The sequence below is a fragment of the Pteropus medius genome, unplaced genomic scaffold, assembly GCF_902729225.1.
Source record: "Pteropus medius unplaced genomic scaffold, Ma_sr-lr_union100, whole genome shotgun sequence".
NCBI lineage: Eukaryota > Metazoa > Chordata > Mammalia > Chiroptera > Pteropodidae > Pteropus > Pteropus medius.
In genome coordinates this window covers 1,599,360-1,625,061 of record NW_024350324.1, presented here as the reverse complement: position 1 = coordinate 1,625,061, position 25,702 = coordinate 1,599,360, and the positions used below count along the sequence as shown (strand labels likewise).

The 25,702-nt window shown below is 42.1% G+C and overlaps 1 protein-coding gene across 2 annotated transcripts in view; it reads left to right on the top strand.

The window, feature by feature from the left end:
- Window positions 1-10,539, top strand: part of LOC120583746 (zinc finger protein 77-like) — a 16,586-nt gene extending 6,047 nt beyond the window's left edge. The window contains exons 2-4 of one of the 2 annotated variants that reach the window (XM_039839177.1): window positions 3,170-3,296; window positions 4,318-4,495; window positions 4,906-10,539. In XM_039839177.1, coding sequence (XP_039695111.1) covers window positions 3,170-3,296; window positions 4,318-4,495; window positions 4,906-6,433 — 1,833 coding nt within the window. In that variant the 3' untranslated portion in view covers window positions 6,434-10,539. Of the gene's footprint in view, window positions 1-978; window positions 3,297-4,317; window positions 4,496-4,905 lie in introns of those variants that run through there. The other variant, XM_039839178.1, reaches the window with a different exon arrangement.
- Window positions 10,540-25,702: the final 15,163 nt, after the last annotated feature.

Sequence of the window (25,702 nt, the reverse complement as noted above, 5' to 3'; positions counted from 1 at the left end):
TTTTTTTTTTTTTTTTTTTTACAATTAGAAGCCACTGACTTTTGAGTATTTGTTACCTGGCCAAAGAACTGTTTGAGACTTGTGTTTAGAGTATGCAGATATTTGATCAACTGCTTTTGCGTCTGTCGTGACCACGGACATTCTCAGATCTGTTCACTTGCATCTTCTAAGCTAAGTGTACCGATGTCTATACATTTATCTGACTACAGCCAATCTAAAAAAATCTCTCCCACAAGCAGTTTGTAATGTGCTTAATGTCTGAATCATCTGAAATTTTGTTTCTTTTTCACGCTTTCTTTTATTCGCTTATATTCTTTTGTATTTAAATAAAGATGCCATTAGTTTAAAATGGACATAATTTTAGTTTGTTTGCAAATTTTAAGGACCTCTTTAATTGAGATATAATTTACATGCCATAAAGTTTACCTATATAAAGTATCAAACTCAATGGTATCTGATATGTTTACAGAATTGTGTAAGCATGCCCATATTGTAATTATGAAATGGTTTTATCACCCCAGAAGAAAACTTGCGTCTATTGGTAGTCACCCTGCATCTACCCCATCTCGACATGCCTGGGTCCTGGCAATGTATTCATCTACTTCCTGTTTCTATAGATTTACTACTTGTGTACGTCTCACGCAAATGATTTCATGCTCTGCACGGTCACTGAGTTTGCGCCGTCGATCGCTGCTTCTTTTCTCTTGTTGCCACATACTGTTCCATGTGACTATCCCGTTTTGATGATCAGATTCAGTTAATGGACTTTTGAGTTGTTTTTACGTTTCGGTTATTATGATTCATGCTGCTGTGAATATGTTTATACAGTCACGTGCCGCTTAAGGATGGATACATTTTTAGACAGGCACCGTGAGGTGCTTTCATGTAGGTGATCCATGCCTAGATGGCATTGCCTAGTGCAGCCCTGGGCTGTGTGGTACAGCTTACTGCTCGCCGGCGACGAACCTGCACAGCAGATTACTGTTCCAAACAATGCGAGATTCAGGCAAGCACAAGAGAAGATGCTGCAGTCAAGAGACACGGTAAACACGAGATGTAGGAGGTTGCTGCTAGCATAACACGGAGTCCTGTTTTACACCTCACTTTTTTTATCAGTAGAGAAAGTCTAAAATGATAAAAAGCATAGTGTAGTCGTTCGGTGAAATGATGCCCATTACTTAACGTGACCCATGCCATCTTTTGGAGCCCGCTGGATGCCAGTTACTTTGGGAGGATGGGCCCCCATCGCCTGAAAGAAACGTTCTCGTATAGACAGGTGGGCTGATTAAATTGTTTGCTGCTTCGGGTTACACAGCTCTTTACGAAGCACATGCCACATGGCTACAAGCCACCTGCGTTGGCACGTGCCCCTTCGCTGTATATCCCACACCCACAGCCCCTTTTTGCTGCAGAGATGCCATCTTGCTGCAGAGAAGCCTCCGCTTCTTTCTGTAAGTTCCCCTGGAAGCTCCTCTTTTACTGCTAGAGTCGTCAGCCTCTTTCTTCGGTCTCTTGGCACCTTGGGAAAATTTCCTCACAATAGTAAATACATAAAGCGATGACATAGTTGTTTATTATCATCATCCAGTGGCGTGTACATTATTATCTGTGCTACACTTTGATCTGACTGATGGCACAGGAGGTCGTTTATGCCCGCACCACCCCGAACGCGTGGGTAATGTCTTATGCTACGACGCTACGATGGCCGTGGTAGGATTTTTTCAGCTCTGTTATGATCTTGTGGGACTACTTCCATACATACGGTCCGTCCTTGACTGAAGCGTTATTTGGCACATGACTGTACTAGTTTTATGTTGATGTTTGTTTTTGCTTTTCCCGGGTATGGAGCTATTTAGGAGTGGCATTGCTGTATTATGTGGTTACATGCTCATGGGTTTGAAGACCCGCCAGGCTGTCTTCCGAAGTGGTTTCTTCACTTTCCTTCCAATCAGTCCAGTGTGAGGGCCCCCTCTTCCTCACTTCCTGGCCAGTGCCGGTCTGTTTGTCTCCTCAGCCGTCCTCATGGTGAGAACAAGTATCAGCTGTAGTTTTGATTTGCATTTTCCTGATGACTAAGGTCCAGCATCTTTCGTGTGCTCATTGGCCATTTGTATTTCATCTTTGGAGAAAGTCTACTCACATTCTGTGCCCGTTACTTAATTATGTTATGTCTCTTTATCTTGTTGCCTTTTTTTTTTTTAATTGTCGCCACATGAGGTTTCCTATATACATTTAGAACACGAGTCTGGTATCGAGTGCGTGATGCGCAAACCCCGCTCGCAACCCTGGTTGAAGTAGCATTGCATTTTCTGTAGCTGATGTAGTTGAGACTTTTCTTTTTTGAGATTTTGAGAACATATTCTTTTAATATCTGAAAAATTTCCCCCTGTTTGCTCTATATTTTATTGGTATAAGGTCATACCATATTGTTCTAAAATATAAATTAGGTGGTTTTTTTCTCTGTTAAAGTCGCCTTTGACTCCATTGCCATTAGATCCTTCAGTGATTCTTCTTCGTGAGCCATTTTCTCTAATTCCAGGCTCTTGGTTGTTTGTATGAGAGACCCTGTTGCCTTGATAGATTCTTCCAGAAGCAGGCACTTCAGTACCAGCAGGTGTGCCAGACCTTGGGTTCTGCTCTATGTCTGTTCCTATAGCATCCACTTCACCCCGGGAGGTGTCGGGTCTCTGTCTTTTTTGCATGTGACGGGACTAGACCAGGCTCCTCGACGCTGATGACTCCCAAGGCGAGAGTTGTTCAGATGAGGCTGCCCCTGACATCTCAGTGTTCGTGACATTTTGACATTCTGGTTCCAGCTCTTGGTGCTGACAAGGAAGTAAGTTTTGAGCAAGTCCACTCTCTATTACTGTGTTATGTGAATGATAGTTTTATTTTTTTAGCCTTCACCTTATTTCAAAATGGGCTATATCTTAGTAAAAACCATTCTTTTTAATTACATGTGGATAATTTATATCAGTTGTCATCACACTTTGCTTCAAGGTTCCAAGCACTTACTTTCACTGAGCATACTGCATTTGATTTGCTTGTTCATTTTCATTTTTCACGAGAGTATAAGCTCCAGGAGTCCTAGAAATTGAGCCTCCCCCTTCCTCCCGTACGCACTGGTGAAGTGGTGTCTTGTTGAAACAGAATATGTGGGATGTTTCAGGACATAGTGGTCTTTACGGATGTGGCTGTGAACTTCACCCGGGAAGAGTGGGCTTTGCTGGATCATTCTCAGAGGAGGCTCTACCAAGATGTGATGCTGGAGACCTGCCGGAACCTGGCTTCCGTGGGTAAGGACAGCTTCTTCCCAACAATTAATTTTTCTAATTGGGGCAAGGAAATGAAAATATGTTGGAAAAAAGACATTATTCCAGTGTTCATGGAACCTACCTATCTATAGTCAAATGGCTTTTCTACGTAAACAAAGTTACACGTATTAATCTAAATATTTATTCATTTTGGTCAAAAGTCTGATGCTCCCTAATTTTGTAAGTGTCAGTCAGTTTGTCTCCAGTTCGCTGTGGGGGAGTCAGAACAACCTCATGATTGTCACCTCTGGGGTTAATACACATTTGACATTGTGATCTTGCTGCAATTAATTCCACGCATACCTAGCATCACTGGCCTGAAGATCTTGGTGTTGGCCCATCTCGTGTAATGTTTGTTGCCCTCCGTCATCCTCCATGATGAGATTTTGTGCAGGAGCAGGGCAGGAACCCACACATCATCTGAGGTCCCAATGGCCCCTGGCCTGTGGGGAAAGACTTCCTCTAGGTCCTCTGTGTCTGTGTATACCAGGAGAGAAACAACCCTTGGGAATAGCAGGTTCTAGATAAGGGAATGATGTTTGTACACATCTATTAGAAACACGACTCAATGTGTGTGTGAGAAGGGTGACGTTTGTCACTTCCATGATTCCCCGTTGTACTTCTCATCCATCCTAAAGCACTTGAAAAGACTTTCTGTAGCTCTTATACAGGAAGCACTTGGACACGTGCATTTTGCCTGTTTCATTTCTACTTTGATTTTCTGATAACATTTATTTAAACATCAGTCTCCATCTCTTAAACTATTTCTTAGTGAACAGGCTGCCATTTTGACTGATTTTTCCTATTATTGCCAAAGTCTCAAAGAGCTGAGGTTCTCTAAGAGTTTTTCTTGGCTCAGATGTTCAGTCCGTCTTATTAAATTTGGCTACATTTTGGGATCAGTATGTGATTAAAAAAAAAAAAATCCACATATGACCTATTTGCTTTCCTCTATCCCAGCATCTTGATCCCAAGAAACTAAATGTGGTACCAATTGTTGCAGATTGTTTCACGCACAAAACCAGTGGATCATGTTCTCAGAGGAAAATTTTGGTGAAGGAAATATCCAGTGAAGAGAAAATTGTAAGATTCACAGGAAAAGATTTGTGGTCTGTGTTTGAAGAACCCTGGACATTACATAACGTTGCAGATCAGCAGCAAATGCAGGAGAGGCCTTGGAGGTGAGCAGCATCTCCACGGGGCAGGGGGACCTCAGCAGTGTGATACACTAACTTAAAATTTAAGAAAAAATGTAAACCTAGCTCATCAATAGTGTACTCAGAGAACGTTTATAGGACATCATTTTCATAACTGTAATGTAGATATTGAGTGTCTCAAATAGAATTCATTTGGAAACAGTGGTCAAAAAAACCCAGACATAAGAAACAGTGAGAGTCGTGGCTCTGTGTGAGCTCAGTCAGAGCATTGATGTCGTTCCACGATGTAACATTGTAAACAGAGCCAGGAACATACACATGCATTGAAAATGGCAAACACATAGTCAAAATGATCTTTAGCACCGTCAATATTCATTAACAAGGATATCACTTACGGACATTAGTCCCTAACAGTGTGCTTCCCATTTGAACAGCCGTCATTTTGTGCAGAGACCCTGTGAACGTAATGGAGGTCGTCAGTGTGGAGACACCCTGACTCAGATCACAGATCTTTCTGTGCCTGGGAGACGTCCGAATGCAGGTAAATCTTCCGGATGCAGCAAGCGTGGAAACTCCTGCCCAGATCATTCCTTCCTAAAAAATCAGCCCGACTCTTCCACTGGACCCAGACCTCATTCCTGTGAGGAGTGTGGAGAAGGCAGCAGGTGTGTCCCATGCCTCAGCACTTCCGGGGACACAGACCTTGTGGAGAAACCCTGTGAACGTCAGGATGCAGGGCATGCATCCAAGCGAAATGGGAAGCATCTCAGTCATAAGAACTCTTTTGAATGTGAGAAATGCAGAAAAGCTTTCACTTGCTCCTCATCCTTCCGGGGACATGTGAGAGGTCGCTGTGGACAGAAAATCCACGTGTGCAAGTTATGTGGGAAAGCCTTTATGTATTACTTTTACCTTACAGGACATGTGAAAACCCACACTGGAGAGAAAGCCTATGAGTGTAAGGCATGTGGGAAGGCTTTCGGTAGCCCGAAATACTTTAGAAGACACGTGAGAACTCACAGTGGAGTGAAACCCTATGTATGTAAGGAGTGTGGTAAAGCCTACAGGTATCTCACCAACTTGCAAGAACATGCAAGAACACATAGTGGGGAGAGACCCTATGTATGTCAGCACTGTGGGAAAGCCTTTAGTCGTCACTCCTCTCTTCGAGGACATGTTAGAACGCACAGTGGGGTGAAACCCTATGAATGTCAGCAATGTGGGAAAGCTTTCAGATATCCCGCCAACCTGCAAGTACATGTGAGGACCCACACTGGGGAGAGACCCTGCGAATGTCAGCACTGCGGGAAAGCCTTCAGGTATGCTGCATCCTTGCGGGTACATGTGAGGACTCACACTGGGGAGAGACCCTATGAATGTCAGCAATGTGGGAAAGCCTTCATTAGTCACTCTTACCTTCAAAAACATGTGCGAACACACAGTGTGGAGAAATCCTATGAATGTAAGGAATGCGGGAAGGCTTTTAGGCAGCTTCAACATTTTCAAGGTCACATGAGAATGCACAGCGGAGTGAAGCCTTATGAATGTAAGGAGTGTGGGAAAGCCTACAGTTTTCTTTCATCCCTTCGAATACATGCGAGGACGCACAGTGGGGAGAGACCCTTTGAATGTCAGCACTGTGGGAAAGCTTTCAGTCGTCTCTGCTCCCTTCGAGGACATATGAGATCTCACAGTGGGGTGAAACCCTATGAATGTAAGGAATGTGGGAAAACCTTCAGGTATCCTGACAACCTGAGAGTACATGTGAGAACACACACTGGGGAGAAACCTGATGAATGTCAGCACTGTGGGAAAGCCTTCAGGTATCCCACATCTCTGCGAAAACACGTGAGAACGCACAGTGAAAAGACTACCTATGAATGTCAGCAATGTGGCAAGGCCTTCAAGTATCTTGAATCCCTGCAAGCACATATGAAGACACATGATGCACAGAATCTCTGAACACAGAGACTGTGTGACATCTTCATTCTCCCTTAGTAGCTTGTTACAAATATGAGCAAACACACTGGAGAGAAACTGTATAGATGAAAAAAATTGGAAAAATTTTTGGATGTAGCAGTTCACTTATTTTGTACGTAAAAACCCAGAGCAGGATTGAAATCTCTTAATTATTATAAGTATGGTTTTACCTTTGTAAATAGTTTATTCTTAAAAGCGATTTCTAGCGTTTTAATTTTGGTTCATGTTTCTGACATGAAAACTTGAGATGATACATACTTCTCTACATCTCTTTATCTGTACTACATATATATCACTTTTGACTTTAAGTAGTTGTACAATTGTATAAAACATTCCTATTTCCATTAAAATATATTTTGCATCCGGGGGTAATAAGAGACTTTTTCATGTGAAACTTGATATAACTTTAGATGAAAGAAATTTTTATTCTTACATTCCATTATGTTCCTACTGTATGATCATGATATGAGACCTTTATTGAATCTCTGTTCTTGCCCACTGCTGCAAATACTGGAATTTTGTGACCTGATAGCTACCCTCTCCTTCAGTCTTTATTTATTGAAAGATGTGTCTTTCACATTTGTTAGTGAATTCCACATCTGCGTTCTTCATAGATTTTAATAATTATGGCCAGATCACCTCATATTATGTTCATAATTTGACTTCTGCTCAATGTCCTTGATTTTGGTTGTATATTGAGCACAATACAGAGTAATGAAGAAAGACTTTGTTATGTGATGATGAAAGCTGATGTCCAGAAGGTTCCACTGAATTGTCTTGTCAGTTTGGGTGAGGTGGGAAACTGTATCCCATTGTCCTTCTGGTTATTGTTTGAGGTAAAGGTCACGAGAAAAGAAAGTTGCCTGAGGTTTGGAAGGCAGAGCTGAAGAAGCCATGAGTCAGTTCTCTGTACTGTCAGGAGACATCAATGCATGGGAATCTAGTGGGCCTGACTTACAGCACAGTCTTCTGAGTCCTGGCTCTGCCCATCTGTGACAGCCCCCACCAAACTCATGGTTGCTGTTAGTTTCTTTATAGGCAGCATGTTGTACAGACTATTCTTGGGCCTCCCACATCATGGGCTTTCTTTGGTTTTCAAGTTTACACAGATCCTCGCATTTTCCTGTAGCTCTTTGATGTCCATTAGGACACTTTTTCTAGATCTCTGACCTAGCAATCTCTCAATCTCTCAATCTGTCACCCATTTCATCTCCTAAGTCTCTCTTAATTACATGATTTTTATAAGAAGCATCTTGTTTCTCTGTTGGCAGATATTTTCTTGCCTCCGTCCCAACACATTTAGTGCTGAGCAAAATGTAGGAATCTTACTTCCCAGATTACTTTGTTTAGAAGCTGCACTGATCCTTTATTTCTTGTTTCTAGATACTTCCGTTGTTGAAAAAAGCCTTTGTGAATATGTTTGGCACTTTGTGGAAGTTTTCTCTTAGAGCCGAATGCTCTCTAATGGATAAACCCAGTATGTTTAATTATGTTCAATTTTTAGATGTGATTACCAAGTGTTTCTTTCATTTTTAAATTGTTTCAAACAATATGCACTTTTTCAAATGGACTTTTTTCATTGTTTCTTAGGTAGCTATTATTATTCAGTTTTTTCAAAAATGCTAAATACCGACACATACTACGTTTTATATTTCATTAATTGAGAGAATATGTTAATCCATTCTAAGGAAGAACTTATTCTCATAATTGTGAAGATTTTCACATATTCTGGGATAATAGTAATAAATAAATATACCTTTTGAAATTATTTCCTGGTACGTTTTCCCTTAACTATCACTTTTAAAAATAAAAATGACTTTTTTTATCATAATACTGAAACCTGACTATTGCTATGTCAGTGGTTGCCAGCCAGACACCAGGAGTCATGCTCCTGCAGTTCAGAAATGTGGGAGAGGAAGCTAATGTACATCTTCCCTAGTTGTCTGTGGATAGCTGGGACAAGCGGTCTTCTAGGTGAGGTGGGCTCTTCAACATGGTGGAAGTGAGGTAGGAGACGCAGCTTTAGTTTTTAGGCATAAGGGCCTTGAGTAAACTCTGCTAAATTCTGGAAATTCTGTCTTTAACTTTTTGTTTTCAAACATCTTTTAGAGTTGTTGTTCTTTATTTTTAATGGAAAGCCGATACCAGAACAGAACCATCTCTGTCTTATTCCTTGTTGCTGGTAACCTTGCTGATATCCACAGGGTGTTTGTTCCCCTGGTGGATGGGAATTGACTGATAATGCTACTGCCCGGTGATGGTCCCTTGTATTGTTTCACTGGTACAAAAATGGGTAGTGCTATTCTCTTTTCATCAGCTGGCTTACGGTTCTGTTGCTTTGCCCTCAGGGGACAAAGCTCGGTTTCTCTTTGTCAGCTGGCCTCCAGAGATGTTTCTCTGGCGCTATGCATGGTGCAGATGTTGTATTTTCTATGGACCTGAGCCAGAACCACGCTGTTGAGGTGGGTTTTTTTTTATTGTTAAAAAAACATTTACTTTGCATTTTATACAGAACAACCTGAAGTCTGCATCATGACAAGTTACCCAGGGGTTTATAGACAGTGTGTCCACCTCAACAGCGTGTTCCCTGCTGTGTAAGGGAAGCACATCTCAGAGACTGGAAAGAAGACATAGAGAGAGGATATAGTCTGTAATGGTAACCTGTACCACCTTTGCAGAGAGGAAGCTTGTACCCGAGCAGTTCCAATCATTGTCAGATGGACTTTCCAGCATCATTGATTCATCAAGAAATAAGACCATTGTTCATGGAGACACCAACACTCATGAGGCTCGCCATGGCTGCACGGACCGGTCACAGCACGGGAGGTGTGGGTCACAATCCCACGGTGGGATTCCACCAGTGGTGGAGAAGAGTCCATCCTTGACGTTTTCCACAGGAGTCTTGCCTTATGATATCAGTACCAAGAAACTCATGCATAGTCTCAAAGCTTTGTTTGTGTAGTTAGCGCTTCCCTGTGTGCAGAGGATTTTCCTTGTGGACATACAGTTCGTGGGCCTCCTGTACTCCTCCGAAGCTGACTCTGGAGTTTTGGAGGGATGTCTTCTGAGTGCTTATTGGGAGTATGAGCCTGCCCCTGTCCTTTGTGTCTTCAGGGGTTAGCAGCCATTTGCATTGGCTGAGGGGGCACAGGAAGGCTCAGAAACATAGTTCATTATATCGAGGTGCTAGAGAGTCACTGCATGCCAGGATGGGGTAACACCATGGCAGAAGGGAAAAGGGAAGGATTAGTGAACAGAAAGCATGAAGTTGTTTCTTGAAGGGTGGCTTGGCATCGTCCAGAGCTTTAGTGGAACTTAGTGTGATTTTCTGACTGCTGTTGAAAGCGTGAATGGTTTGGAGAGTTTCTACGGGTTGGAACTTAACTCTGAGTGAATGGAGCTACACAGTAATAGGGGCAATACTGGAATAACGCCAAGGGAGTGGGCACAACTGAGCAAGTGGGGAGCCAAGTGGGAATTTTATAAAGGAAGAAAAGAGTAACATTTCTTTTAAAGTTAAAATTGTTTATGTAGAACCTCGCAACCTCATAAGGGTGACCATAGAATAATACGATTAATAGCTTTTCAGGATTATCACTCAGTAGAAATGGTCAAAGTGAAAACTTCTTAAACTTCATAACCTTTCACATTAAAAAATTATCTGGAGATGCATGTTTTACCAGGAGCTTCTCCCAGCTCCAGGACTTGGAATAGGCCTCAGTCCACCTTTCGAAGACATGCAATTTCACATATTGGAAAGAAACTCTATGAATGTGACCAGTGTGGGGAAGCCTTCATTCAGCGATTCTCCCTTCAGGCACATGCAAGAATACACACTGGGGAGAGATTTTGTAAATGTAAGGAGTGTGGGAAAGTCCTTTCTTCTTTGTCCTCTTTACGAGGTTCATGTGAGAACACTCACAGGGGAGAGACCCTATAATTGTAAGGAGTGTGGGAAAGGTTTTTGTCTATCCTCCACTTTACGAAGACATGTGAGAATGCACTCAGGAGATAAACCCTACAAATGTCACCAGTGTAGGAAAGCTTACAGTTGTCGAGCGTCTCTTAAGTTACATGAAAAAAAAAAACACACGCTGGAGAGAAACTCTATGTATGTAATTAGTGTGGCGAAGGTTTCTCTAATTTGTCCTCTTTATGAGGATATGTGAGCTCTCACAAGGGGTTTAGACCCCATAAATATAAAGAGTGTTGGAAAGATTTTTATCTATCTCCCTCTTTACAAAAGTATGTGAGAACACACTCAGGAGATAAACCCTACAAATGTGAGCAGTGTGAAAAAGCTTATAGTCATTGAGTCTCTGTGAAGTCACATGTAAAAATACACATTGGAGAGAAACCGTGTGAATGTTAGGAGTATGGGAAATCCTTCAGGCATTGTTCCACCTTCCATACACATGCAACAGCACATAGTAGAAAGAAACCCTATGAACATGAACAGTGTGAAAAGCCTTTAGGCAACAATGGTACCTTCAGACACATGTGAATACACACTAGGGAGAAACCCTATAAATGTGAGCAGTGTGTGAAAGCCTTCACACAGCGAATCTCCCTTCAATCAAATGTAAGAATACACTGGGGAGAATCTCTGTAAATGTGAGGAGTGTGGGAAAGGCTTTTCTTTTTTGTATTCTTTACGAGGTCATATGAGGATGCACTTGGGAGATAAACCCCAGAAATGTGAGCAGTGGGGGTAAGCTTATAGTCATCAAGCCTCCCTTAAGTTGCATGTTAGAGTCACCAAAGTTAGAGTCAGAAATGCCCACTAGGGAGAAACTGTATCTATGTAAGGAGTGTGGGAAAGTCTTCAAGCAGAATTCCACCCTCCATTCACATGCCAAAGCACATACTGGAGCAAAACCTAATATGAGCGCTGTGGGAAAGCCTTTCACCGTGAATCAGTTCTCTATAAATGTGCAAGTCACATATTGGAAAGAAACCATATGAATATGAACGGTGTGGAAAAGTCTTTGGGCGACAACATCACCTTCAGTCACATGTGAAAACACACTTGGGAGAAACCCAATGAATATGAGCATTTTGGGAAAGCATTCACACAGTGAGACTGCCTTCAGTCACATGGGAGAATACACACTGAAATCCTATGAATGTCAGCATTGAGGGAAAGCCTTCCGGTTTTCCACATCTTTGCGAAATAATTTGATGATACAATTCTGAATGCAAGTACTATGGAAGAGTCTTTTCTCATTTAAAATCTTACGATCAATGTGAGCAATTGCACTGGAGAAAAACTTTATAAGTGGAAAGAAAGTGAGCTACCCTTCAGCATTTCACTTATTTTTATACATGAAAATTCAGCAGGACAGACATCTAATGTTACAAATAAAATTTGCCTCTGTAAGTGCCTCATTGTTAATAAGGATTCCCTTTATTTCTAGTCGCTGATCTAAACTATATATATTCTTCATGTCTTCTTTCATCTCTACTACATTTATTATATTTAAGGAACTGTCCAGTTATGTAACACTTGCTTTACAAATCTCCTCAAAGATTAACACTTCTGGAGGAACACATATTTTCTAAGCCTCAGAGTAAAAACACTGTCTGCAAATGAGGAAAATCAGAAATGATGGCGGTTAAAGGTCTGATGACAGGTCCTTATAATGCAATTGAGATGGAATTTTTTATTTCTGTAACATCCATTTTAGAATTATGACTGGTACCAGAACATAACACATTTTAAGAAACTTTATGCAAATATACCCAAAAAAGAGTTTCTTGTCACTTTTACTTGACAGTGCATCTCATGAAATTTACCATGTACTTAAAATTATATTTGTAAAAACCCTTCGCTCTTTTAATAGAAAGGACAGTCCTCTTGAATAAAAAAAGACCTAATATAACACAGAATCTTTGTTTTCTACGCTGATTACAAGAGAGGGAATGACAGACCATTTATCATTTCTCCTAAGAGTAGACCAAGAAACAAGCTGCTAACATTTTGGTTTTTTGAAACAGTGATGTCCTTGTCTCTCTGACTCCTTCTGGTTGCAGCCTGCTCCCTCTGTCATTGGGCCTTTGGCTGATAGCGCTGCTGGGTGCCCCTCACAGCTGGGCTGATCAGGAAGTAACTCCGCTGGGGGTGAGAGTCGCAGAAAGAGCCCCTCTCAACTCCTCCAGAGGTAAAAGAAGCCTGAAGTCCGCACTTTGTCAGACAGATTCAAGGTTCCATTGGTTTCTTGGCTCGATCAGCACTTTCTGGATCCATGACCTTTCCTGATCCCCAAGTCTGACCTTTGATTTGGCTTGTCCCATGACAGGCGCATGGCCTCCGGCTGGAAAACAATTTGGGATCCTTGCTGGAGAGGCAATGCTCGTGGCGGCGAGTTCCAGCTGGGATTCCCTCTGCGAGTCCCGAACAGCAGCCAGGGCTGTATTGCATCAGGGACTAGGGAGGGTCATTATCCAACAGGTGGTGACTGCCCTGGGCACATGGCTCATCTGGAATAAGGACACATCCTTGGACTTTGCTGCACCATTTGGGGAGTCCGTGGCACAGCGGGATCCCCTCCCAGATGCCTGGTGTCCTCTCCCTGGGACAGTGTCATCGGCATGTCACAGACACTGTCTGAGGCGAAAACAATGGGATTATCCCAATCTGTTTGTGCTTCTGTGTCTTTGTGATCAGCTGGGCTCCATGTGGAAGTTGGGTCTGTCCCATGGGGTGGAAATCCAGCAACTCCCTTCCCTCCGTGTGAGCTTTTCCCACAGGCTGTGTTCTGCCTCTGTTTGAGGGGTCCCTGTCTGGGACAGGGATGGCTGTGGGACTTATACCTGATTCGTCAGCCGATTCGTTAGTGTTCATTCGTTTTGCATTTGACTGTGCACTTTGTAACCGGCCTTGTGGCCCTGAGGCTATGTTAAGAGTGTCTTCAATGTCTATATACGTGTGCCATCAATGTGAGGTGGTTTTCTACTTCTGGATGGTATCGTTAAAATTAATCGAAAGCCAAGAGCTTGTAATGATTGTGTTTTTAAAAATTCTCGGAATGAGAATTCACGTGATTGGGAAATATTTGATGTTAAACTGGTTCGAGTAGGGTTTGGTTGAATGTGATGCAGGACAGGGAACTTTTTCCAAGTTGGGGAATCAAGCCTTGACCTGAGAGAGAAAATGGCCTTTTTCTGAGCGTAAGGAAGAATCAAACATACACCAAAGTTAGAGTCAGAAGGGAAGTTTCTTAGAGAAGGGGAAAAGCACAGACATGGGAAAGCAAAGACAAAAAGCCAAGACAAGAAAAAAGGCCTGGAGTCTTGGGGAATCTAGTTTATATGTCATGTAAACTAGAGTTAGAGTTCTCGTGAGTTAGAGTTTAAAGACTTTTTACCCACTTTCCTTCTATATGGGCTGACAGTGAAGAAAGACAAGAGTGTGTAGCATGAAAAACCCGCTGGCAACTCCCAGCCTTTGATCTCTAGGTTCCTCATAGTTTTAGCCTTAGAGAATAAACTATTTTATTTTATGTAGGACACCACTGGAAGATTCTTTTCTTGTTTTCCCTTCACAGTGTGGGGAAATGGGTTGTTAGCAATCTCAGCAGAAATCTTCCTTTGTTCTGCAGGTTTATCTGTAGTCTGGCCTCTGGGCTGATCAGCATATTGCAGTCTTCGAATATAGCTTAATTTTTACATTTTAGTTTTCTTGCCCCCTTCCTACATGAAATAAACATGTCATTTTGAGTTATCAACATTGAATATTGGATTTTTGTTTTACTTGGCTTTGCAACACTGAGATCGCGTTATCTCTGTCACAAACTTGTCAGCAAAACAAAAATAGCTTACTATAATTGATATTAAAATGTCAGTATTGAGAAGTAATGAATTAAATATATTTATAATGAGAGATAATACTTTTCAGTAAGAATTACATCAATGATATATAGGCTTACACAGTTTTCCAAAATCTGTTGTTAAGTTGAAACGTTAGAGTGTTACTAAGATAAATGATAAAATTATTAAATGACTACATATTTTGCAGTAACATGAAATATTGAAACATTACTTACTAGTTAAGTCTAAGTTTACCTGCTTTGGCTTCTTAGTACAGAGAAACTGAAAGGTAAATTTGAATCTGGTAATGAACATGTCTTGTATTTTATTAAAAATGTATTTTTTAAAAGAAATTGTGAATATATTTGCCCATTAAAGATCTTATGTTTTAAGACAATATAAAATGTATTTACAAATTTGCCAATTTAAATAATGGTAATGGCTTACTTTTTAGTTGTCAGTAGAAATTGAGATTCCTAAGAGTTAAAATTTTAATTGACATAGAAAGGAATTATGTTTTTGGTAATAGAAGGTATAAGGTCTAGAGATACATTTTGAAATAAGGTAAAGAAAGTGGTTTGTCCTAATGGTTACTTCTGAATGAGCGAAAAGACTGAAACTAAACGGAACTAGGGAAGTAGTACAAGATTTTAAAGAGAGATGGAGAGGGAATTTTACATGTGGTTAAGCTGAATAAAATTAGAATGAAGTTAGAAAATAAATTTAAATGTCAAAAGTAAGCTGATACAGAATAAGATTTGGTTGTTTTCTACTCTGTTAAGAAGACAAATATTTTTCTCTTTGTATTTGACTCCAGATAACATATTATGATATCCGTTCTGTCTAGGAAACAAAGATTCTTTTTAATTGAAATAGTCTGTGTCTTAATCAGGTCCTCGATTATTTAAGAAAACAATGATTTCAATCCTAAGAACTAAAGTTATACTACTAATAAACACCTGTCTTCATTTGATGATTTTTTGTTACTTTAGATAGATAATAGTTTCATAATGTTATATGATGTTTTTGTTCAAGTATGTTTGACAACTTTCCCAGGGTTTATATTCTAAAAGAAAACTTTTTCTTGACCTGGAAATGGCTTGGGGTTACTCCCTTCCCCTGGAGTACCTCAAAGATTTGTTCTCTCTCTTCCTATTAAGAATTTTCAAAGTAGTCAGGCCCCTTTGATATACTAAAATTAATTGGGAAGCTTTGTGAAATACAACAATAATGATGTGTTGTATGCATATACTATTATTGAAATGGTTGTTCTTGAGATATAAACATCTCCAAGAATTTACAGTTTTGTTATAATATATTGGCAATTCTAACCGTTTTCTTAAAACATTATGTGTTACAGAAAAGGAAGTTCCTTTGTCAATTGCATTATAAGGAGATTTATTACTGCATGATTTAAAGGTTTTTTAAAAGTTATATACAGACAGCCATTGTTTTATTCTGATGCTTTTGCAAATATATTTCACCATCAAAAGTATCCATGGAGAGGACCGACTTATTGTACAATATAATTTTCTGAGAATAAGTTTTTAGATCATATTTTTAAACTGGATGGAGATTTAGAGAATTCTTAGAAACAATTGGATTCATGAAATACTGGCACATGATCCAGATAAATAAGAATAAATGATATAGGACTGAATGAACTGAGAATGTTTATATATATATAATATTTTGTTATATTATCGATTTTTAAAAATCTTTTTCCAAATATAAGGAAGTCTCTTTTTCTGAGAAGAATTTGGTAAATCATACCTTTTGTAAGCAGTATTGAAACGTTTTTATTTTCCCCCTACCTGATACCTCTATAATTTAGAAACTCTTAGTGAGTAAGTATTGCTATTTTCATGGCAACATGATTGTCTGCTTAAATTCAATAAGATTCTTTTCTCTTTATGGGAGGACACAATTGGAAACTAGTTTTATTACCAAGGCTTTGGCTAGAATATCATGTTTGGGAGAGCCGCGTCCAGACATGGATGTGACCAGAAAGCTTGAAAGAATTACAATTTACTTGGGATGCCAATAAAAGTCCCTTGGGAAACCAGTTTGGTTTTTTTTTTTAGGATCAAAGGTTGCATTTCCGGTAGATGGCAAAGGAAGAACCTCAAGACATTTTAGGGACCTTTGGAACCTGAGGAATTCAACCAAATCTATAGGCATTGCAGGCAAAGTCTGATGGCATGTATTTGATTTGGCTTCTGAACATTGAGGGGCTAATTCAAGTTCAGTTAGGAGATTCAATATGAAAATTCCAGCAAAGCAGATTTATATGAGCCTGTATAATCACTTACTATTTATATTGTATTTACATAAGAAATCAGACCAAATTCATTGAAACAATATTTATACAGTAAATTACTCTTATTTTGGCTATCATCGATAAAAATGAGGGTGATTTTAAAGAGGGAAGTTATGCTTCTGTAGAAACTATAATACACACTTGTGGATATTAGATTTTAGTTTAGTTGTCTAAAATTTTGGTTTCATCTGTATACTGGACTGGATCATGAATTTTTCTAGATTCTTAAACATTCGGCTACAACCCTCCAAACTAATAATTCCTTTTTCTGCCATTCTTAGACTTGGAATTATTGAGAATGTAAACTTTTTCTAAGCCTTGCAATTGCAAACTGCTTTCAGATGACATGTTATAAACATCAGAAATTGCCACAGAGGCTCATGCTTGAACGACCTCCGTGACAGATGTTGCGTAGTCCACCCAAAGTTGACCAGAACACCTGACGACGTCATCAGAGACATTTAAACTGCACAGCAAGAGAAACTACCAGATAGTCACCACCGACCTTCATTCCAGCAAAAGCGAAGCTTTGAGCTTTCACTGAGAAATCTCCACTGACAGCCTGACAGACTCAGAAACTGGTTTGCTCTGATTCTTAAACTTTGTTGTTGTTTAGTGTTCAGAGACATACATACCTGTTACTAAGTGCCAGGTTGCTTGCCTAACAATATAGGCCTCATTTTAGGAACCCGTTGCACCACCGCCTCCTGTGATGAGACCCAGCAGTTTAATTGAATGGACTCAATCTCAGGACTGAATGGTGGGATTGATAGATTATGGAGACATGTATCAACTTACCTTCTGAACTGTGATAGTGTTGTTTAAAGTTTCAAAGGTCGGACTGAAGGGAGCTAAAGTTTTGCCACCTGGAAGCTACCTTTTGGGATTTTGATTTTAAGCTGCGTATTCAGAAATGAGACTCAGGAAGAACATTGGGACCTCGTCCTTTCTGCTGGAGAGATTCGGCTGGAAAGGCCTGCTCCAAGAATGGACGCCTAAGATGTCCCCTCACTGACTTCACCACATCTAGTAAGTAGGGCACTCCAGGCAGACGTCTGTTAGCCAGGCCCCCTGTCCCCTTGTTTCTGAGTTGTCCAGCAAGAATGTGGCTGACTCGTGTGTCCCGCTCTTCCTCTACTACCTGTAGTGCCCATTCTCACTTCTGAAATCTAAATCCCGTTGTTTCCCTTGTGTTGAAGAGACCTTGCCTGCATTTTGATCCTGAGAAGACCAAGTAGAGGCCTACAAGTCTGAGCATCCTCACCCTGGGAGACATTTTCACGTGATATCATAAAAAGTGGATAGCTATTAATGACAGAATGAGATTCTGAAAATGTGTCACTACCTTTTGACTTTATGATGGTTTTGCTGTCAGGAGTCGATGTTTAAAAACCAGGGGTGCCTTCTTACACCATATACAAGAATAGACTCAAAATGGATTTAAAACTTAAATGTAAGACTTGAAACCATAAAACTTCTAGAAGTTATTTCTAGAAATAAACTCTCTGATATTACTAACAATAATTTCTTTTCAGATGTATCTCCTTGGGCAAGAGAAACAAACAAAAAAATAAATGCGACTACATGAAACTGAAAAGTTTTTGTACAGCAAAGGAAACCATCAACAAAACAAAAAGACAACCTATTGATTGGTAGAACATATTCGGTAATGATACATTTGATAAGGGGTTAATATCCAAAACATATAAAGAACTCATACAACTCAACGAAGAAGCAAACAATCCAATTTAAAAGTGAGCAGAAGACCTGAACAGATATTTCTCTAAAGAAGACATACCGATGGCTAATAGACATATGAAAAGATGCTGAAGGTCGCTAATCATCAGAGAAATGCAAATTAAAACCACAATGAGATATCACCTCACACCTGTCAGAATGGCTATCATCAATAAATCAGAAACAATAAGTGTCGGTGAGGATGCTGAGAAAAGGGAACCCTCATACAGTGTTGGTGGGATTGCAAATATGTACAGCTGCTGTATAAAAGAGCATGGAGGTTTCTCAAAAAATTAAAAATGGATATACTTTTTGACCCAGCAATTGCACTTCTGGATATTTATCCAAAGAATACCAAAACAATTACTTGTAAAGATCTATGCACACCAGTAATCATGGCAGCACACTTTACAATAGCCAAAATATGGAAGCAACCCAAATGCTCATCAACAGACGTTTGGAGAAAGAAATTATGGTTCATATATGCAATGGAATATTACTCGGCCATTAAAAGAAATCCTACCATGGATGGACCTAGAGGTTATTATGCTGAGTGAAATAAGTCAGACAGAGAAAGATAAATACCATATGATTTCACTTACATGCAGAATATAAGGAACAAAAAGAACTAATAAAAAACAGACTCACAAATATAGTGGACAATTTGGTGATGGACAGAGAGGAGGGAGGTTGAGAGGATGGGAGAATGGGGTGAAGGGTTAAAGAAGTACAAATTAGTAGTTGATAGATGGTCACGGGGATGGGGAGCACATCATAGGGAATGCAGTTAGCATTAATATGTTGGCTAGGTGGAGGGCCAGGGGAGGGAGGGAGCAAGTGGGGGATTGTTTTATGAACTATATAGATGTGTAACCAATGTACCATATACTGGAAATTAAATAAACAAAATTTTAAAAAACCAAGGGTGAAGTGTGATATTGTGATTTATAAGAAATATATATATTTCATCATTCAGATAACCAAAATAGAGTCTTCAGATATATTTGGGCTTAGCAGCTCTGTTTCACAGCTCTCAAACCTGTGGGATTTCCTATAGTGACCATACAGAAGGTATACTTTGTCACGTTCATGGTGACTTGGAAAGCATCTGAGGATGGCGCCTGTGGAGTCAACATGTGCTTATAGGGTTGGGGTTTTTGTTTTTAGCTTCTGACCTTCAGGGAGGAAAGTGTGGGCCAAGCTTAGTTCAGTTACCAATGACCAATGATGAAGTTAAACCCAGAGAGTGGGTCTGGGCAGATTCTGGGGTTGGTGAGCAGGGGCAAATGTGGGGAGAGGGGTGCGCAGGGGAGGATTAGTTGCTCCACAACCTTTCCCAAAGGAAATGGGTTGACAAAGTTTTTAAACTATAACTCACAGGTTCTAAAGAATGAAACAAAACTGAATTTCCTGAATACTCAGCCCCCTACTCACTGTCTTTCCAAGTCTCTCTTGGTCCCACTTGCTCTCTGCTTGTGAGAGGAGACCATATTTTTCTAATAAACTTTTGACTTTAACTTTGAAGAGTGTGTGTTGAATTCTTTCTACACTCTCCGCCAAAGGACCCTCTTCTCTTGGTACAGGGCTTGGTCTCTCCCTTGGGGAAATTTGCCCTGTCCTGCATCAAGTCCATCAGGCAGGCCAGCACATCATGACTCCAGGTGTCCACCCATGCCATCACTGTCCTCTTGCCTCTGCTGTCCTTGCTCCCCCCTCACTCTGCTCCAGGGACACTGCCCTCTGGCCAACCTTCAAGTATCCAAGGGTCCCTCCTTCCTTGGGAAGTGCATTAGTTTGTTCAGGCTGCTGTGACAAAGTGCCACAGACTGGGTGGCTGAAACAATATATGCTCTCTCATAGGTCAGGAGGCTGGACGTCTGAAATCATGGGGTCCATATGTGTTGCAGGAAGCGACACCCAACGGAGGAAATTTGGATGCTCAGACAACTTTGTTAGAGGAAGGAGAGTTTATTAGGCTGGAGGAATGCACAAAAGGTTTCTTACAGCTTATATACCCACATTCCCTGGCAGTGTCCATGCAAAGAGCACGTGATTCCTTTGTCTGAGGGTCTATGTGCATTTCCTGACTCAAGATGGGAGGGGGAGTTTCCGGTGGAGGCTGGCAGAGGGAAGGAATTGCTGGACCACCAGTCCTATCTATTTACAGATGGTTAGGTGTGGCAAGATTTCCAGAAGGCCATTTAAAAATCTATAGGGTGTGGTTAGTCTACAGCCAACCGAGTTGGTTATTTCTGCAAGCCCTTTCCTTTGCATTTTTCAGATGCCTCCTCTCTTACATGGGATGGTTCTGTTAGGTAGCTAGTCAGACAAGAGTGACAGGGGAACAAAGGAATAGGGGTCCCACTCTGTAACCATAGAAACTTCCCTTGAAGACCTTCCTTATGGACCTTTCAGAAATATCTCCCTTTTAGGGTTATAAATCACCCCAAATCCTAAAGCTCAAAGGCCATAAAAGCTGCTGGCCTAAACCAGCTACAAACGCATGCGCTGAAAGAACTTCCCTTAAAAAGCGGTGAACACACAATGCCTTACCGTTAAATTGTACACCTGAAACTTACAGGATTAAACAATGTCACCATAATAATAAAGTAAAAAAGAAAGAAAGTACTGATTCTACCTTCAGCCTCATTATACCATCATAATCTCATGACTATGCCTGGAAGTTCATGAATCTAATTATAACAGACTGAATTCTGGGTAAGCACATGCACACTAGGCAGTTATATAGCAGCCATGCATCGATCGAGTCAGCCTCACCTACCAATCACCTAGGAATGGCTATAGGACCACCTTATCACGGTCACCAAATATAATGCAGACCTCTCCCCCGGGGTTACAGCTCTCCATCTTCCCAGACTGTGACCCGTACTGCCTCCTTTGGAGAACGTAACCTCATTTCCATGTGGCTAGCTGGTTTTAGGCTTGACCTGTCTTCTACCTCATAATATGCTTTTAATAAACAAATATTTCTCATATTCACTGAGTTGAAATTCATTTCTTCGGCAGTGAAAAGGATCTAGAGGTGTGTGAGTTACCAGAAATCCAATCGCTCCACTGGTAACAGTTCCACCTGGAGGCTGAGGGAGACTCTGACCCAGGCCTCTCTCCCAGCACCTGGAGGGTGCCAACAATTGATTGTATTTCTCGGCTTTTGGAAAGGTCACAGTAGCTTCTGCCTCTGCCTTCACACGGTGCCCATGTCTGTCTTCCGTGCAGGTCTCTGGGTCCAAATGTCTCCCTTTTTATAAAGATCCCCATCACTGGATTGGGGCCGATTCCAATCTAGTAGGACCTCGTCTTGACTGCATCTGCAAAGTCTATTTCCAAATGAGGTCAGATTCTGGGGCCCCAGGTAGATGCAAAATTTGGGGAGACGCTACTGAACCTAGTATATACACATACATGTACTCGATTATATTTCACAGTCATTTCCAGTGTCAACCTCCAGTGTTATCTAAAATAGTTATTTTACAGTTTTGGTTTACTATTCTCTGGACTCAGATGTGTACTGTGTTTTTGTCTCTCATCTGCTCAAAGTGCTGCATGTTTCTGTGCTACGGTCAAAGGTCAATGAAATCAACACGTAGATGTGGTTACTCAGTGTAAGTGCCGCGTGGCCTCCATTTCCCAGAATCCCTGTCTTTGGGACTCAGGTTAGAATTCAGCAGTGGCCTCACTGCGTGGTGTTTGGGAGGTCCTAGTGAAAAAGCCACTACCCTCAGATTTGGGGCCACCATACGAACACACACTCCACTGCACTGGGCTTCCTGGGCGGCAGCTGCGGCTTGTGCTCTGCTCGACAGCCCGGTCAGGCAGGTATGTGCCCCAAGATGGTCAGAATTCCAGGGGTGCAGCCACCTCAACATTGAAGGATCCGGCTGCAAGTGTATCTTCAGAGAAGGACATCTCCCTGTGCAAGTCTAAATACTCATCTTTCCGGCCTTACTTAGCTTCCTGCTGTTCCCATGGCATCTGGTTACAGTCTGAGCACTGGATGGAAGTGTCTTTTTACAATGGGCTCTGTCGTGTGCTTGGCACAAACATCAGCCCCACTGACAGCTCCGTGGGCAGTTGCTTCTCTCTAGTTAGTGGGGACTGCCAAGGTGTGTCTGGCATCCTCAGGGAAGGGATTGCGTTTACCCTAAACAATGTATAGAGCGCCAGTGGGACATGTCCAGCACTCTCTGTCTCTCTGAAATTACTAATTTGGACCCTAGCACTTGGCCTGTAGCTACTACCTTTCATAACACTGGGTAAGGGTGTTCATTTTCTGTAAAGCAGACAACACACGACACATTACAAATTGCTAACAAGGGGCAGAAACCCTCCGTGATGACAAACATGGGTGAAAACACTAAAATAGGGCATGGATTCATGTGGCTAAGCCTAAATTATGGGCAGTGAATCACCAGAGCCCCCCTCTGCTGGGAACAAATAAATCACGCAAAGCAATTTCATCCTTAACTGTACCCAACTTATGGGATGGCTCTCTTCAGAACTATGTGTTCACACTTTGACTTTAAAGGACAGTGACCAGTTTGGCTCTGATTGGCTGGGTCGCCCAGGTATTTATTGGGTGTCTCAATATGGGACACAGTGACTAGGTGACATGAACTTACTACAACGGCTGCATCCTGGCTGGATAGGTCTTTACACTCGGGGGTAGTGTTGGCAGAAGAAAGAATCAGGCTCCCACTGCAGCTGCAAAACTTCCTGTCCTAGATGGATTCGTTCTGCATTTCAATGGGATGATCATTTAATTAATTTTACTGGCCCTGCAATTGGAATAGAGAATTTAATTTTGCAAACAAAAGCATACGCTAAATTCATACAGCATTCTCTTAATGTGAGTGGCCCATCTGTCCGTACTGAATATTGAAGTGGCCTTAATGAGCAAAGCGGTCCCACAAGATAGAATGGGTTTTTCACCCTGTGCCATCGTCCAATCCGAACTGTGTTTTATACGAGAGAATTCTGCCCATATTCTTCCTTGTTCGCTCACAGAAAAATTCAAGTAAATACCTAAGTGACCCAACCCCAAGCCTGAATGACTTGTTAAAACAGTGGATTGGGCCAGGGGCGGGGTGGGGATGGGGGTATACTGTTACTGACACCTGCATTGTTTCTTTTAACTTGTCTCCTGGCGTGTATGAGCCTGTACTGCCGTGGATTGTACCTGCAACAAGGTAAACTGGCAACTAACTAAGCCACCTTCACGCCACTGAAGCTTCTGGCTGACCACTCCGGGCACCTCGTGGAAGGCTCGCGAGAGTGTGAGAGCCGGTCCCGAGGGGTGCGGTGTGGGGGGGAGAGGCTGTTCCATGAGCTGACCGCTGTCCCGCCTGAGAGCTGGACGCTGGTCCGAGGGGACTGCGCACTGCAAACCCCGCGGGGATGGTCTGAGGGAAGCGGGCTACGTTCGGACATGAATCAGCACCCTCGGCGGCCTCCGTCGTCTGATCTGGTCCCCTTGGGCCGTCACGTCAGTCTCAAAGGACTGTGGCTCTTCATCGAGCAAACAAACAGAGAGGCGGGTCAGAAGCGCAGTACCGGGCAGAGGGGCGGAGCCGGGAAACGGCTTAATCAAAGACTGTGGAAGGTCCTGACCTCTTGACATTCAGTGAGTGAGAGGCATTGCGTCCAATTAGGTAGCGGAGTTCCGGGCATCGTGCAATCAAAGTCAGAGGCGGGTCCGCCTTTGTCGCCTTTGACTCCCAAAGCTTGAGTTTGTGCTTCCTGTACTTGCTCCTGGGACCTCTGGGGACCTGTCCTTGCCGCATTCACCTGCCCAGGCTACAGTACAGCTGGCACAAATTCCAGCGTTTTGACTCATCCTCTTCGTGGGAGTCCAAGAGGGCCCCACCCGAGTGTGTGGACAGCAGATGGGACAGAGAGCGGATGGGACCATCATCGGTGCCGGCGACCGGGCTGTGAGGATGGGGATGGGGGGTGGGAATGGGGGACGGAGCCTGTTGCGATGAAGACGCGTCTGGGCTCTCTGAGCTGCGCCCGCGTCTTACTTCAGACAGGAAAGGGTTTTTCTGTGGCAGGAGGGTGAGCAGAAGGTGGTGTGACAAGGACGGACAGTCCCCGTGTGCTCAGCAAACTCTCTGCTCAGGTCAGCAGGGACTTGTCCGCATCTCAGTGCTTGTTCCGACGAAGTGGGGGCCATATCTGGGCCTGTGTGGAGGACAGGAGCTCAAGTAAAATTTGTGTCAAAAATGGGCAATTATGATCCTTCGGTTCGGCCTGTGGAAAGAGAAAAATCTAATTTTCTAAGTAGACGCGTTTATTTAAAGTATTACTGCAACATGGGAAGGGGGGGGACTGTGCCCTGGGGGCAGGAGCTGTGCAGTGGGGACAACGCTATGACCATATGATCTGCAAGCATCTCATGAGTTGGAAGAAAAGAGTTTTGCTTTCATAGAGAGGACTGAACAAAAGTAGGAAGAACCAGATTGGTGGGGATGGCAGGTCCCCAAGTCAGCTTGTCCTCAAGAGGGCTGTCCAGGCCACATGCAAGGGTCTGGAGTCAGGAGAGAAGCTGAACCACGTCTAGACAACACACAGTGGCTCTGCGTGGTCAGTGGTGAGCAGCTCATCTGCTCAGTGTGAGACACAGAACAGGGATTGGGGGATCTGTTCAGATTTCTTCCTGAATTAATAACGAGAAGGGGGTTCTTGGAGTGAGCGCTTTTCTCGAACAAAAGGGTGAAGGGGATCCTTACACTTTCCCTGAATGTTTCCAGGTGTACAGGACTCAGCAGGCTTCAGCGCTGTCATCTGACCCCTGTCAGCAGCGTCCTTTGTCCAGCTCTGCATTGAGAGCTTTCTCTTATCTCAGCCTCAAGTTTCAACAGATGTAACATGACTGTGTTTGTTTTTGCCTCCTTTCTTCTCTTTAGTGATGGCAGTATGTGTCTCAGATTTCTCAGTCCTGTCCTGCTGACTCTATTTATTAGAGGGCTGAAGCAGAGCAAGGAAATGTATCACAAGAAAAAATATTTTCTCTAATTAAATTGTGGAGAAATCCACACACTTCCATATTTTTATGTAAGTTGTGTGAAGATAGGGAATAAAATTTTTAAATGTTTTAGTAACTCTTCCAATCAGGGTTCAGAGTTTGTCACACTGTGATTCTATCCCACTGTGTGTTAATAGCTGATCATCAGAGATTCGTGCCAATTCTGTAAAGAGCGACCTGTGAAACTGGGCCATTTTCAGTCTTATCAATTGATTTCCAATTTCTTTTCAGGATGGTAATTGTAAACTCATACCTATATTTCGAAAGGGATAAGCCATTTTCAGTTATTTGACCTATAAAGTGCACCAGGATTTCCTCTCTTTATTTTTTAAAACATAGA